This window comes from Talpa occidentalis, unplaced genomic scaffold (genome assembly GCF_014898055.3).
Source record: "Talpa occidentalis isolate TD23 unplaced genomic scaffold, MPIMG_talOcc4v2.1 talOcc4.7, whole genome shotgun sequence".
Classification (NCBI taxonomy): domain Eukaryota; kingdom Metazoa; phylum Chordata; class Mammalia; order Eulipotyphla; family Talpidae; genus Talpa; species Talpa occidentalis.
Window position 1 is genome coordinate 5,718,014 of NW_023605083.1, and position 13,930 is coordinate 5,731,943.

General features: G+C 56.7%; 1 protein-coding gene across 4 annotated transcripts in view; it reads right to left on the minus strand.

The window, feature by feature from the left end:
• Positions 1-13,915, minus strand: part of LRSAM1 (leucine rich repeat and sterile alpha motif containing 1) — a 29,982-nt gene extending 16,067 nt beyond the window's left edge. Inside the window, exons 1-13 of one of the 4 annotated variants that reach the window (XM_037492868.2) lie at positions 13,850-13,915; positions 11,809-11,910; positions 11,370-11,426; positions 10,819-10,863; positions 9,765-9,842; positions 9,173-9,241; positions 7,432-7,516; positions 6,454-6,575; positions 4,863-4,953; positions 2,218-2,348; positions 1,758-1,787; positions 1,260-1,382; positions 806-945 (exon numbers count right to left, since the gene is read on the minus strand). In XM_037492868.2, the coding sequence (XP_037348765.1) occupies positions 806-945; positions 1,260-1,382; positions 1,758-1,787; positions 2,218-2,348; positions 4,863-4,953; positions 6,454-6,575; positions 7,432-7,516; positions 9,173-9,241; positions 9,765-9,842; positions 10,819-10,863; positions 11,370-11,426; positions 11,809-11,880 (1,043 nt within the window). In that variant the 5' untranslated portion in view covers positions 11,881-11,910; positions 13,850-13,915. Of the gene's footprint in view, positions 1-805; positions 946-1,259; positions 1,383-1,757; positions 1,788-2,217; positions 2,349-4,862; positions 4,954-6,453; positions 6,576-7,431; positions 7,517-9,172; positions 9,242-9,764; positions 9,843-10,818; positions 10,864-11,369; positions 11,427-11,808; positions 11,911-11,996; positions 12,927-13,359; positions 13,453-13,849 lie in introns of those variants that run through there. The other 3 variants (XM_037492867.2, XM_037492865.2, XM_037492866.2) reach the window with 3 other exon arrangements.
• Between the last annotated feature and the right edge of the window lie 15 nt (positions 13,916-13,930).

Consider the following 13,930-nt stretch of genomic DNA (forward strand, 5'->3'; position numbering starts at 1 on the left):
CAGCTGACTCCCAGTGGCACAGTGGCACAGAGGGGGTGCTGGGGCTTGGGGAGCTTAGCCCCACCACTAGGGACTCTGGCTCTCAGGCCAGTGACTCTCCCTCTCCAAGCTCATCTCCCCACCGGAGACAGGGGCATAAAGACCACAGAAAACCTCCGTGGAGTTTTTCTAGGATGACTGAGGACACGTACATAGGGAACTCCCACAGACAGAGCTTTCTGGGACCCCCTGGGTGGTGACAGCACCATGCCTGGGGCGCTGGGGCTGCTGGACCGCATGTGGAGGAGCAAGGGATTCAGAGGCCAGGAAGAGGGAGCCTGGAGGCAACAGGGTTAGTTAGCCTACAGCCTGCTTCTGGAATCTCTCCGCAGGACCCCCTAACTAGCCCTCCTCAGGCTTCCTGAGATATCTGTCTGGCCACCTTTCTCCCCAGCCAACAAGACCTGCCCTTAGCAACGCCCGCCTTGCACAGGAGTGGTAAAGGGTGGATGGCTGGCCTCAGTGCACGAGGCCCTTGGAACCCAAAATACTGGAGCAAGATGTGAGCCCAATTATCTTGTTAAAGCCACATGTTATAGCTGGGAAAGTCGGGAGGCCAGTCAGCAGCAGTCCCTGGCCGGGAACAGACCCGGTCGTGCCCAGATCAGATTCTTCCTTCTTCGAGCTGGTAAACATGAAGCACCAGGGTGGGATCCTAATGATGGAAGCCTTAGGAGGGAGGGAGAACCACACCTCCATCTGGGGCTCCTCAGAGGTTATCATGGGGAAACCCCCTAGCTGGGGGCTGGGAGGACAGAAGCCTGACCTCTGGTTCTCCTGCAGGAGCTTCTGGATCCGAAGGGAGATGCTCTGCTCCGTCTGCCTCAGCTGCTCTTGCAGCCGCTGGCGCTCTGCGTCGAGGTGGCGCTGGTGCTCGCTCAGGCCCTGCTCCAGCCGAGACTGCTCCTGCGACAGGACAGAGGGCTGCTCAGCCGGCTGGGGCCCCCTCCCAAGCGGAAGGGCGACAAGGGACACCAGGCTGGGGACTGGAGACCGGGTTTCCTGTCCCAGGCCCGCCAGCCCTTTCTGTGGGACCTTGAACCAGGTCCTCCCCTGGCCAGGCCTCAGCGTGTCCACGGTGTGAGGCCCGCAGGTCCTGAAGGACAGGAGGGACTGGCTTGTTCCACTGCCTTCCCACACCAGACGGGCTTCAACCCAAGCCCAGCGGCCCCGGGCCAGGGATGTGCAGACCAGCCTGACCCCACTTGCTGCTCACAAACCTCCTTGACTGTCTGGAGGATCTCGTCCTTCTGGCTGTTGCTCTGCTGCAGGAGCTGTGCATGCTCTCGCTGCCCCAGCTCCAGGCGGCGCTCAAACTCCAGTTTCTCCAGCATCTTCTGTTCCTGCAAGAATGTGGCTCTTGGTAGTTCTTGGCTCAGGTTGTGGGCACTCGGGCTTGGGAGCAGGGTGAGTCCGCCCTCTACTCAATAGCACAGGCTGAGGTCTTACCGCTGAGCACCCCCTCGCCCCCCCAAGGCCCAGACAGAATAAACGGGCTGTTCACTGCAGAGGTTGAAGCCTGCGGTCAGGCTCGACCTTGATATCATCTGTCGGTGGGACGGAACGCCCGCCGAGGGTGTGGGGGGTGATGGACAGAAGGGAGCAAACTACTTGACCCTCTAATTTAGAGGAGGGAAGAACTTGCTTCCTCCCATTGTTTATGAATAGTTGACACCTTTAATGAGAAGAAAAGTAACAGGAAAAAGGCATTTTCTTACCTTCCTCTTCTCATAGTCTGAGAACCTGTTCTGGAGGGAAAATAGAGTGTCAAGGGGAGGTGGGCAGAGTTCTCACCCCCACAGGGCCCAGCATCCCTGGGACGGCCACTGAGGGGACTGCCACAATGGGGGCATTGATAAAGGGGCTGGGTGGTTCCAGAGGACACTGGGTTCGGCAGCACAGAAAGTTCTCCAAATTCTGGGGACGCAGCCCCAAGAAGCACTAACAGGGAAACACACGGGATGCTCTTGAGGACACATACAAGGAGACCTGGCCTGGGAGGAGCGTCAGGAAGGCTTCAGGGGGAGGTGACGGTCAAACAAAAACTCTTATGAAAGAGCTAAGCGTCTTGGTCTGAATGCATTCAGCTGGATGGAGGAATCCACAGGCTTCCCATTCTCCCCGTGCCCAGGGGCCCTGCAAACTGCCCACCCCCAGGCAGCAGGCAGGTTGCCTTACCTGCCACTCTACCTCCTCCCTGGAGAACCTGTCCGTGGGCCCATCAGGGCTGTCCCGGGAGTTCTCGGCTCCATCTTGCTCCAGGACTGGCAGCAGGTACTGAGAAGGAGGGTAGTATTCCAGCCCTGACTCTGCGAGAGACCCACACAAACTGGGAGGAGGCATCGAGGCACTGGAGACGCCGGCTCCTGCTACCCTAGTCCTTGTCCTTCCTCCCCTGCACCCTGCCCCACCCCAACTCAGTCCACTGCTCCCCTCTGGCCTAGACTGGGCCCTCCATGTTGCTCCTCAGTTCTAGCCCTGGGCCTGGAAGGTGTCAAGCTCTCAGTAAGCATCACTGTATGCCTCTTAATCATCCAAGTGAGGATCAGGTGATGGAGAAGCCTGAGATTAGTTCAGAAACCTGGATCCAAGACCCAGTTTCAACATGGTTTCCTGGGTGAGCTCCTAGTCACGTTGCCTCTGTCTCTGGCCCTGCATCATTTCCTTCTATCTAATTTGAAAGGGTTCATACTCTGTCCATTTTCTATTGGGTTGTTTGCCTTTTCTTCTTGATTAATAGACACTCTTTACATATTGTAGTTAATGACCTTGGTCTATAATATATGTGGCAACTATCTCCTTCCAGGTGGTAACTCATCTTCTGAGGATGGTCTCCTTCTTGGGGTACAGTTTTAGATTTTGATTTGTCTCCCCAGGATATGAATAGATGATTCACAAGAAATACTGGAAATGGGTAGCAGACATTTAAAAAAAATTATATAATTAAGGAGGTTACATTAAAATAATAATAGGCCCTCTTGTTTATCTATTAGGTTAGCAGATTTGAAAGATAACACCAAAGGTTAGTCAGGCTGGGGGGGTTGGGGGGGAGAAGGCCCTCCCTGATACTCTCCAGGAGTGAAAACCAGTGTAACCTCCTCAGAGGGACAAGACAGAGCTTGCCCAGTTCACTGGCTAACTCCACTGCTGCCGGCCTAGGCGACCACTCAGCCTGTGCCAGAGAGGTGTGGCTAAAACAAACATAATAGTAGAAAACTAGAAATACCCTCCATGCTTCCAGGAGGGCATGGCTACAGAGCTGTGGGGCTCCACCACGTGGAATACCATACAGCAGTTTAAAAGGATTCTGATCCATACAAATGACAGGCAAGGGCCCAAGACCTGTTCTTGAGTGAAAAAGGCAAAGCACAGAACACACAATGTGATATCTTTTCCAGTTTTTATCTTCTATGTTGTTAAAAGAGCAAACCCCCAATTTCTACATACATATACAGGCACCCGCGTAGTTTAAATGAATCGAAGGACTGTTTCATGAGCTGTGTAGCAGGTAAATGTATGCTCGCCACGGTGTTCCCCATGTCTTCTGCATACCTAAATGCTACAAAATTGGCAAATCTTTTTTAGAGAAAACAAAGGGTGTTGCTCAAAGACTAATTTGGCAGATGTGTGGCCTAGCTAGCTAGCATGTGATGTGTAACTTATCTTTTTTGCTGAAGTATAACACACACATGGAAAAGCACAGAGACGATAAGGTTGATGAGCTGTTTACACAGGAGACACACCCTTACGTAGGAATCAGTGTGGGTTCGTTTGCTCCCTTACCCAGACACTGTGTGTTCCTTGTGTCGGCTACTTTCCCTCCCTCCTGTCTGGGAGGCTCATCTGGGTTGTGTGTAGCAGCTGGTTCTTTTTGATGGCTGTGTAGTATTCACAAACAAGTATACAAAATTTATTTTTCCATTCTGCTGCTGAACATTTTGGCGATTATGAATTGTGAAATTATGAACATTTTGTATGTGGTTTTGGGGTACATACATATGCACGTCTCTTGGGCACAGACCTGGGCCTGGAATTGATGGGTCATAAGGTGTTTGAAAGTTCAACGTGAGTAGATAATGACAATCATGGCCTAACGTGAATTTCCATGTATACTCCCACATGCAGGGTGTGGCTGTTGCTGCACATCTTCGCTAACTCTTGTTGTTGGCAGTTTAATTTTGGCCATTTGAGTGGCCATTTAGGTTTAAGCATCTCTTGCAATTTTAATTTGTATTTTCCTGTTTACTGAAATTATGTTGACTCTTTTTTCCCAGGTACTATTGGGTACTACAGGTCCAGTCCACTGGGGTCTCTCTCCTGGGTGACCCCAATTGTAACTGGTTTCCCATTCTCCACTCTTGCTTCCTCCAATCCCTTTTCCTCCCTACAGACAGAGCCAACTTCATGAAAAGCGAGTGAGGCCACACCTCTCGCCTGTTTCCGGGCCAGTGCCCCCTCCAGCTTGGCCCTCCATCTCTCTTCCTTGGGCTCTGGCACCCAGGCCCTCGGTGTCTCTCTACGATGCGTCCCACTCCCCTACCCCTGCAGGCCCTTTGGGAGACGCCTCCCCCTGCCAGGACCATCCTTTCCCCTTGCTAAGGCTTAATAACCTGTCAGGTTACAGCCAAGCCTCAGAGAGCCCCTCCCAGCCCTAAGTCAGCTGCCCGTGAGGCTCTCATAACCACAGCTGTATTTGCTTGTGTGATGACTGCGCTGCCTGTTTCTCCTGCCAGGCCCAGAGCTCCCAGCTTCCTCTCCTTTCCCAGGGACGCTGGCTCTGCTGCCCCCCAGCCCGGCCAACACAGGGCAGGCGCTTGGCTCACCTTTGCAGAGGAACTGCTGAATGGCCTCGGTGCCGGCGCCACACACCTCCTGCGGGGGGTAGACCATGGACGCAGCGTCGAGGCTCAGAGTCTGCAGACACAAGGGGACCCCTCTTTATACGTGTCATTCACTGTCCCGCTCAACACGATCAGAAACCCCCTGGTTTAGTTGCTCATGTGTGTGCTTCCTACTTCCTCTGCCTGGTGCCACGTAGGCGCTCAGAAGACGTCTTTTCAAAGAATGGGAAGGAAGTGAGTTACCCCAGGGCTCTTCCTAGGGGTCTTAACGTGGCAGGACCACGCTTCAGAGGCAGGAACTGCTGTGAGCTGTGTCCACTGTGGCAGCCACTAAGCACACGTGGCTACTTAAACATAAATTCATTCAAATTCAATAAAATTAACTTTCAGTTTGTTAGTCACACCAGCCACATTCAAGTGCTTGATCGCCACGCACGGCCAGTGATGACAGCTTGGGACAGCACAGTCCCTGCGAGTTCCATCCCAGCAGGGACAGTGTATAACCGTGTGTTGGCCTGTCCCTCCAGCCTGGCCAGGATTGAGGCCCAGCCTTCCTGTCTGTTTTGCAACCACCCCAGGCTGGGTAGGTCCATTGGGGATTCTTGCAGAAGAAAAGAGAATTTTGGAGCTTTGGTATCACCTTATAGGCCTTTAATGCTGAATCAGGGGACAAGACAGCCAGCAGGGAGACAGCACTGAGCAGACTAACCTCAGAGCAGTGCTGCCCCCTTTAGCCCTGGCTTCTAGGCCCAGGTGCCTGCATTTACATGTGCACAGGTGTCCATAATCACAGGCGTGCGTGGCCTGCGCCCACGCCTACGCCTCTCGGACCCGGGTGTCCGTGCAACCTAGAGGCGCACAAGACTGCAGGCGGTGGGGACAGAGGCCAGCGGCGGGAGGCTGGGAAAAAGCCTGAGCAGCTCCATTTTCCCTACACTGGCCTTGCTTGGGCTGGCCGGCACCGCAGGAGGACAGCCGCCTGGGCCAGGCCCCTCCCCGTGCTGTCTCCATGTCACCGCCCACTCTTGCCATACACACTGATGCACAGCGGCTGGCTTCAGAGGTGGTTCGCAGGTAGAGGGTTCTGGCTGCTTGGCCAGACTGCATCATCGTGAGCAGCACGTTCCTGTTCCAGAGGTGAGTGGCACGGGGTGAGAGCAGTGGCCTGGGTGCAGACTGCCCTGTTTCCAACCCCTCCCCTGCTAGTATTAGCTGTGGGACCCCTGCCCGGCAGCTCCCCCACTCTTAACACAGCCAGGCGTCCCACAGCCCGCCTTCCTCGTGCTGTTCCCACCAGGAATGCTCCCCTAGCCACGTCTCCTTACCCCCAGCAGATTCCTCTTTCAAGGTCTGACTCAAATTCCCCATCTTTCATAAAGTGGCCACCCCATCAGAATCTGGCACGACCTCTTCACTCTGGAAATAGGTTTTCCTGCCTTGTCTTGGCCGCCAAAGTCATGTCACAACTCCGGCCGCCTCTCAGAGCCAGTGTTCAGGAGCGAGCGGGGGAGCGGGGGGGAGGAAGGGGAGACGGGCTGTAGAGGACACCAGACGCGGACAGAGCCCTACTTACCTCAAGGGTTCGGACGTGCGCTAGCATCTGAGGCAACCTCTGAATCTCGTTTTCACTGATGTTGAGAGTGCGCAAGCTTCGCAGTTCCCCCAGGGTGTCTGGAAGCTCCTTCAGCTTGTTGTCTGGAGAGACCCCAGTGGCCCAGCTCAGCACCCCAAACCCCTTCACCAGCTCCCCACCTCAGCCCCCCCAGGACTCAGGGGATGGTGGGAGAGGGGTGCCTCCCTCTGACCCTGGGGCTCGTGCCAGGTCCTGGAACTGGCGGGCTCCACATGGGTGAGCGCGGCCCGGGGTTTCCGTGACCTGGGGTTCAGGCTCCCGCCCACCACCTGCTAGCTGAGTGGGCTTGGAAAACTGACTTTTCTTCCCTGGGCCACAGCTTTCCTGTCTGCAAGGTGGCGGGGGGGGGGGGTGTTCAAGGAGATTATGTATATGTGGTCCTTATACAGGAGTGATCCACAAATGGGTAAACTGAGGCATTCTGTGCCGAAAGTGCTGAAGGACAAGAATGAAACAGCTGGAGGCACCTGATGACAGTGGCTCTGCTGGGGTCTCGAGCACGTCACTGCTCTTTGTGCCTCACTCTCCTCACCTGTTGGCGGGGAGAGCACTTGCTCCCTTTCCACACCTCAGGGGCTCGTCATGGTTTGCCCCATGGCTGGACGTGGAAGTGCAAGTCCCTGCTGGGGCTTCTGAATGGCCCTCGCCTGCCAGCCCACTGCTCCGTTACACATTCCAGTGACCCAGCTTGGAGGCCGAACTGTCACCACTGTCTGCACACAAGTCCCTGGCTCCAAGGAGGGGCAGGAACCCTCCATTGGCCCTGCCTCTGGTTACCATGGAGACAGGCTGACTTATCAGGAGGTCAATCCAATTTATAAGGGCCACCCTGAGCCTGGCTGCTTTCCCAGGAGGAGCCGGCTCTGGGACAGTCCAGGCTGACCAAGGGCACATGAACGGAGCTCCCAGGCCTCCTACCCTTCACATTGAGGGTCTGCAGCTGGATCAGGCTCCCGATGGAGCGTGGGAGGTATGTCAGTTGGTTCCTTTCCACGTTCAGTACCTAAGACAGAGGGGGAAAATGACACAAGAACCCACATGCAGTAAGTGTCTACCCCTGCTTCCGGCCAGCCATCCTCCAAGCCCCATACACGTTCCTCTATGTCCTCCTGACAGCCCTGAGGGGAGGATATAGATCACATGATCCCGCTTGAGAGATGAGAAAACTGAGGCTTAGAGTGGTGACATCACGTGCTCAGGAGGCAAAGCCAGACTCGGCCCTGCTCCTGCTCAGGCCCATCACTATACCCGCACTGAATGCTCCCCACACACCCCATGATCAGGGAGGGGGAGGAGGGGGCTGACAGAGGCAGGGATGCAGGCGAGGCGGCACATGGCAAGTCTCCGGCCCTCCCGGCGTTAGCAGGACACCGAACCGCAGAAAGGCCACGGGAGCGGGTCTGGAGGCTGAGGCTGGTGGTGCCTGGCTCTGGAAGCCTCGCATGTTAGATGCTGAAGGCCTGCTCCCTCCAGGGCTTGGTGCTGTGATGAGGCAGCCATCAGGATGACTCACCAAGTAGCCATTAAAAATGGTCACAACGGACAGTTAAGCGGTCATTACAAAGAATGAACACTTGACGAACTGGAGGATGGCTACCAGTTACTGCCAGGTATCCCAAAGATACCAAGCCGTGAATGCCGCCATCCTATGAAGATATACACATAAAAATAAAGTCTCAAAAGAGCCTGAGCAAGGCATTCACGCAGGTCTCCATGGTGCAGTGGCTACTGTCTGCCGTGTCACTGGGGCCAGTGATGCGCGTCCCTCTGGACCTCAGCTTCCTCTCCCGTACAATGTAACATCACCACCCGCATTGTAGGGCCTCCCGCTCCAGGTGCTTCTTAGTCTCCTCCATGTGTGAGGCAGGTGCTGAGGGGGGATGCTGACCTCATGGGGCTGCACTTCAGTCAGGGCGACAGGTGCTCGGGAAGGAGTGGGGGTGGAGACAGAGGCGGATAAGGTGGATCTACTTAGATGGGGAGGTCGGGAGGATGCTCGAGGACATTTGGGCTGAAGGATGAAGGACTGAGGCAGAAGGAGTAGTCGAGTGGAGAGGCCCTGCAGGGGCGAGGCGAGAAGGCCCTACAGGGTTTTAGGAGCTTGCTGCAGGGAGCAAAGGGGAGAGGAAGGACAGCGGGAAGACAGGCAGGGCCCACCCTGTAGGGGCTGATGGGCAGAGGGTGAATTTCATCCAGTGTGAAGGAAAGACACTCATTCCTCTGCCAAGTGGGACGATACTAACAGCTGCCCCAGCGCTTGGCTGCGAGGAACCAGCAGACAACGCAGTGAAAACGCTCAGCTGGGGGCAGGCGTGCAGACACTCAGTAGACTCAGCAGCCGCTGATGACAAGGAGAAGACACGAGAATTGGGTGCTGAGTTCATTGTTCTTAAGAGCTGGACTCGCTGGGTGCTCCTGTTCTTTAAAGTTTTGGGAGCTCAAGATAAAATCCCAAAACACATAAACATAATATGGCAGAGAGCAGCTGGCAGTGGCCAGGGTGCCCCCTGGGCATCTTGAGCGCAAAGGGTGGGGGAGCTGGCACCAAGCGTGGCCCCAGCGAGAGACAATCAGAACATTCCAGGCTGGGGGGTGGGGAGGGGTGGGCTGTGATTTCTTGCTGAGCCCACCAGAGCTGGGTTGTTTCCCGCGGCCATACCTGCAGGGCCGTCAGCTGCCCGATATCTTCAGGGAGGGCTGCCAGCTGGTTGTCGTGAAGGTCCAGAACCTGCGGAACAAGACAAGTTTACCTTTGATGGGTCACTGAGTGTTTCAGGCTCCCCAGAGGGGAGAAAGTGGGGGGCGGAGAGGTCCTCTGGTGTTGAAACTAAGAACACCCACCCTTCCTCTTCAACCAGGCGGTCATTCCATCTCATCCCCTTTTATGCCATGTCAGCCTTTCAGTTATTACTGTCCTGGAGGAGCTGAGTGCCAGGAGGGGTGGCGTCAGATCTCGGGTGTTCACATGTCGACCACGTGGCCCTGGCTCCCCCAGACGATCACTCTCCCCGTCCCCTGTTAGTTCACTTGCTACAAGTCTGCAGTTTGTCTTTTCTCCTAGCTGGTGACTTCCAGAGAGCAAGACCTGCAACCCCAGCCCACGCATAGCACGCTGAATGTGCCCCCTACGTCAGCTCAAGCCACAGGCTGGCAGCCACATTGGGCCTGACTGGCATAAACTTAAACAGAGGGGACCCGACAAGAGTGGGGGGCTGGGCTGAGTCCTTGATGCCGGGGAGAAGGGCAAGTACCTTGATGGTTGCAAGACTCAGGAGGCTACAGGACTTCGGGAGCAGAGACGTGAGGTGATTCGTGTGGACAATCAACACCTGTGTGGGAAAGAGTTGCCACATGTTATGTTGAAGAAGAGCTAACAGCAGAGCGGTGTAACAGAGGCGCTGCCCTGCCCCGCATTCCCTGGTCCCCCAGATGCCGCAAAGTGGGGTGTAGTTCGTGGAGTCTCTGAATGGGGAATCGAACGACCTTAAAGCCTGGAATTTCGAGGGTGAAAGGGACTTCAGAGGCTAATTCCACCTTCCCTTCTACAAGGGGTCCCCATGCAGCCATCCTGACCTTCACCCTCCACAGCCTCAGCCTCTTCATGTGGAAAATAGACGGTGATAAAGTAGCTGCCTGTGAGGCTGACCAACAAGCTCGAGCGCAAAGGGCTCTCAGGCCAGGCGGGCTCATGGACTGTGCCCCATCGTCTACCAAGTCAATCCCAATCCCTGGTTCTGCTAGGCACCGCCCCCACATGGACCCTTCTAGAGGAGGGAGCTCACCGTGGCTGGTGAGGAACCTCTCGCTCCCCTCACGTAGAGAATGCATTTGGGAGACCCTTAACCACCTGCGGGCAAAGCTTGGATGCCTTTCTGCAAAACTGTTCCTCCCACTCTTGACCTCCCCTCGTGACCAGAGAGAAATGCCGGTAGTTTTTATGATTATTAACACTGAGATCACGCCGTGGTGACCGTGCGGCAGGCACGGTGCTGAGGTGCTGACCCATGTGCCTGCCGGCCTCGGTGAGCCTGCACAATGCCTCTGTGAGGGCAGAACTACAATGTCTTCACTTCAGAGATGAAGAAAAGGGCTGTAAGAATTTGAGGAAGTTGCCCAAGTCACAAGGTGCAGAGTCAGGATGTGATGGGGCCCTTGAAGCTAAGGCTGCTCTCCTGCTGTGAGGGCGAGGGCAGGCGGGAAGGGTGGGTGTTAGAGCCGCAGGGAGACAGCGCCTGCGAGTCCTACCTGATCTCAAACAAGCAAACAAGCAATAAACGATTCTCTGAAAGTGAAGACGCGACTCACCTTCTTCTGCAGAACTTTGCATGTTGCAAAAGCCCCAAATGGAATCTAAGATCGGAAAAAGTGAGTCAGTGCCTCCCCTCCTGCTGGTTTTTAATCTGCTTTCGGAGTGACACACACGTGAGAGGAGACGGGGCAGGAGGTGAACAAAGTGCTGAGGTGGAGACAGCGGGTCAGCTGCAGAGCTGGTGAGGAATGTGGGTCCGGATATGGCCAGCCCCCCTTCAACTCGGCTGGGACCCCACCCCACCCCACCATGAACTCTGTTAGAGGAAAAAGACAGACGCAGTGCTTTGCAGAGGCTGGAGGATTTCAGACTCTCCCCAAACTCTGGGCACCTGTGGATACATTTTCTAGACTCCTTAACTCTCTATGTTGAGGCCAAAAGATCATCTCAGTCATTCTGGACAAGAACGAAAACAAAGGAAACATCCCTTGACCATTGCTTCTGGACCTTTCAAAGCCCCATTCATGTAGCGTTCCTTAGGGTCACGCGATCCAAGACAAAGAACAGCTGTCATTCCACAGCCCGAGAGCACTGCCCCCCACCTTACCTCCGAGAGTTCACACTTGGAGATGTCGAGAATGTCATCTGCCCCAGCTTCTTTCGCCTAAGGATGAAAAATAATTCCAATAAAACAAAAAATATTCACACAGAATTACTCTGGCAGATGAACAAAGCAAACACAGAAAGAGGATGAAGGGGCTGCAAGGGGCCACGACACCAGCGGGTTCACAGGTCCACTTTGCAGCTGGGCCAACGATCTGGCTGCAGCGGGGCTTGGGGTCTGAGGTCCCGCAGAGAAAAGGAACAAACAATGCAAGTGTGACCAGTCTCGGGAGGGGAGTGCAGGGCCTCCCAGTGCTGCCACTGGCCTCGAAGGTCTGCTCTGGACTTTCTGAGGATGGGGCAGGGGGCGGGTGGGAGGGAGCACAGCTTGTCTGGGGCAGAGGTGGAGATGGGGTGGACTCAGGAAACCCGCTTTCCCTCACCAGACACATCTGGTACTCCAGGCGTTTCCGAGCCTCCTCACTTGGTTTCCGCTTCCGGAAGAAGAGTGGCATCCTTCTTTTCCTGGGGCAATCTTCTCCACACTAGGACACGGGAGAAAAGTTGGGGTCTGGGGAATTTGTCACTGCCCCCAGGGCGCCAGGACAGGCCATCCAGCACAGTAACCCACAGTGGGTGGCTGGTCGCTGGACTGTAAGTTCCACGAGGGCAGCGGGGTATCCAGCGCCGTGCCTTGTCTGCCTTGCCTAGTCTGTTCCTTGGTGAGTAAACAGCAAACATCAGGGCATGATGCAAAGAGCACAGCGGCAAGCCAGGCGACCTGCGTGTGGCCATATTTGCCACCAGCCCACTGTGTGACGCTGGCAGACCTTTTTCCCATTCTGGGCACCCCCCCACCCCACCTTTCTTTCCAAAGAGGACTTTGAGGACTCCAACAGACTTTCAGCTCCCCAAACACAGAGTGTTTGGCATCAGCCAACCAAACATGGCATCCATCCGTCATGACCTTGGGGAGCTCAACTACGTCAAAACCCAAGAGCTCTCTAAGTTAATTAAAAATTCAGATGTCATCCTCAGGCACCTAGCCACCCTCACTGCCATTATTCATTTGAGTCTCGCCACAGCCCTGTTTATACTGGGGAGCCTGATGCTCCTCAAGCTCAGGGATCTGTCACACGGCCTGGACTGTAGCAAAACCAGCCTGCAACTCTGGTCTTTGGAGTCCTGATTCTGTGGACTTTGCCCAACTCTGTAATGTGCCAATAACTGAGCGCACACTAGGTCTACCACCCTGAACTGAAGCCAGGTCACTGCCTGCCCAGGATCTGTAAACCCCGGCCACGGGCAAGCAATAATCATCCAGGGAAGCGTATGGCTAACAGCAAAGGCTTTGGGGTGAAATATAACTGGATTTGAATCTACCCACCAACCGTGTCACCTGGGTTCACCTCTCTGAGCCTCAGTTTCCTCATCTGTAAAGTTGTGACCCGCCCTGGGTTACCCTGAGGACCCAGGGATTTCGTAGAGTAGAGCCCACAGCACAGTGCGCCCATAGGAGTGCCCAGCCGATGCCAGCCACACCCCGGCACACCTACCAAACACTTACCAGCCCCTGCTACAGCACTGGGGAGCACTGGGGAGGGGGTGAGCTGAGACCCACGCAAAGGGGCGGGCAGGGATCACAGGTCTCCGCCCACAGGGGCGTGGGCAGGTGGGGAGCTGGCCAAGCCTGCAGAGCTCGCTGGCTCCGGCCCCTCTTTGTCACCCCACCTGCCGCAGGGGTGGGGAGCGGCCTCCTGACAGCCCTCTCCCACCCCTCCCTGAGCCAGCCCCGCTGCTCCCCAAAGCCTAACGCTCCGGCCCCCCTCCCCCGAAGCCCAGCCCTCCTCAGCGCGTCCCGGTGACCATCCCCACCGCGTCCTTCTCGGGCCGACCCTTCCCAGCCGGGGCCCAGGCCCCGCCCGCGCGGCCCCGCGCTGAGGGGGAGACCCCCGCCCTCCCCGGCGGGGGCGGGTCGCGGGGGCCCGGCCCACCTGGCTTTGCGGCCCCGACGTTCCTTCCCTCCGCGGGGGCCGGAGGGCGGCGGGTCACTCGCAGGCCGTGGTCACGGGCCGGGTCGCGGGGAGGCCGAGCCGGGGCCCCGCGGCGCGGCGGCCGGGCGCGAACTCGGACGCCCGGAAAGTCGCGCAGCCCGGGGCGAGCGCGGACTCGGGGGGTCGGGGCGACACTGGATGCGGACCCGAATGAAACTGTTTGGTGACGAACACGCTGACGTCACGAGCGAGTTGGCAGGGGCCCGGGGCGGGCCGGGATCTCGGGGAGCGGGGCGCAGACCCCTCCGGGGAGGGGCGGGGCCTGAGACTGGACGGCGGGGACCGCGGATGACCCTCAAGAGACGAGTAGGGGCAGCGGAGCCCGGACCTGGCGACCAGCTCTCCTGTCTTGTCAGCCTCCCCGGGGCCAATGCGCTGAGCAGCCCCCCCGGCCCCCCAGCCCCGCCGGGGACCTCTAGCCTCGGCTCACCCGGAGGAGGGATCTCCCGGCAGCTGAGCCGGCGCCTGCCCACAAGAGACATGGCGGCAGGGCCGTCGCAGGCCGGCTGGG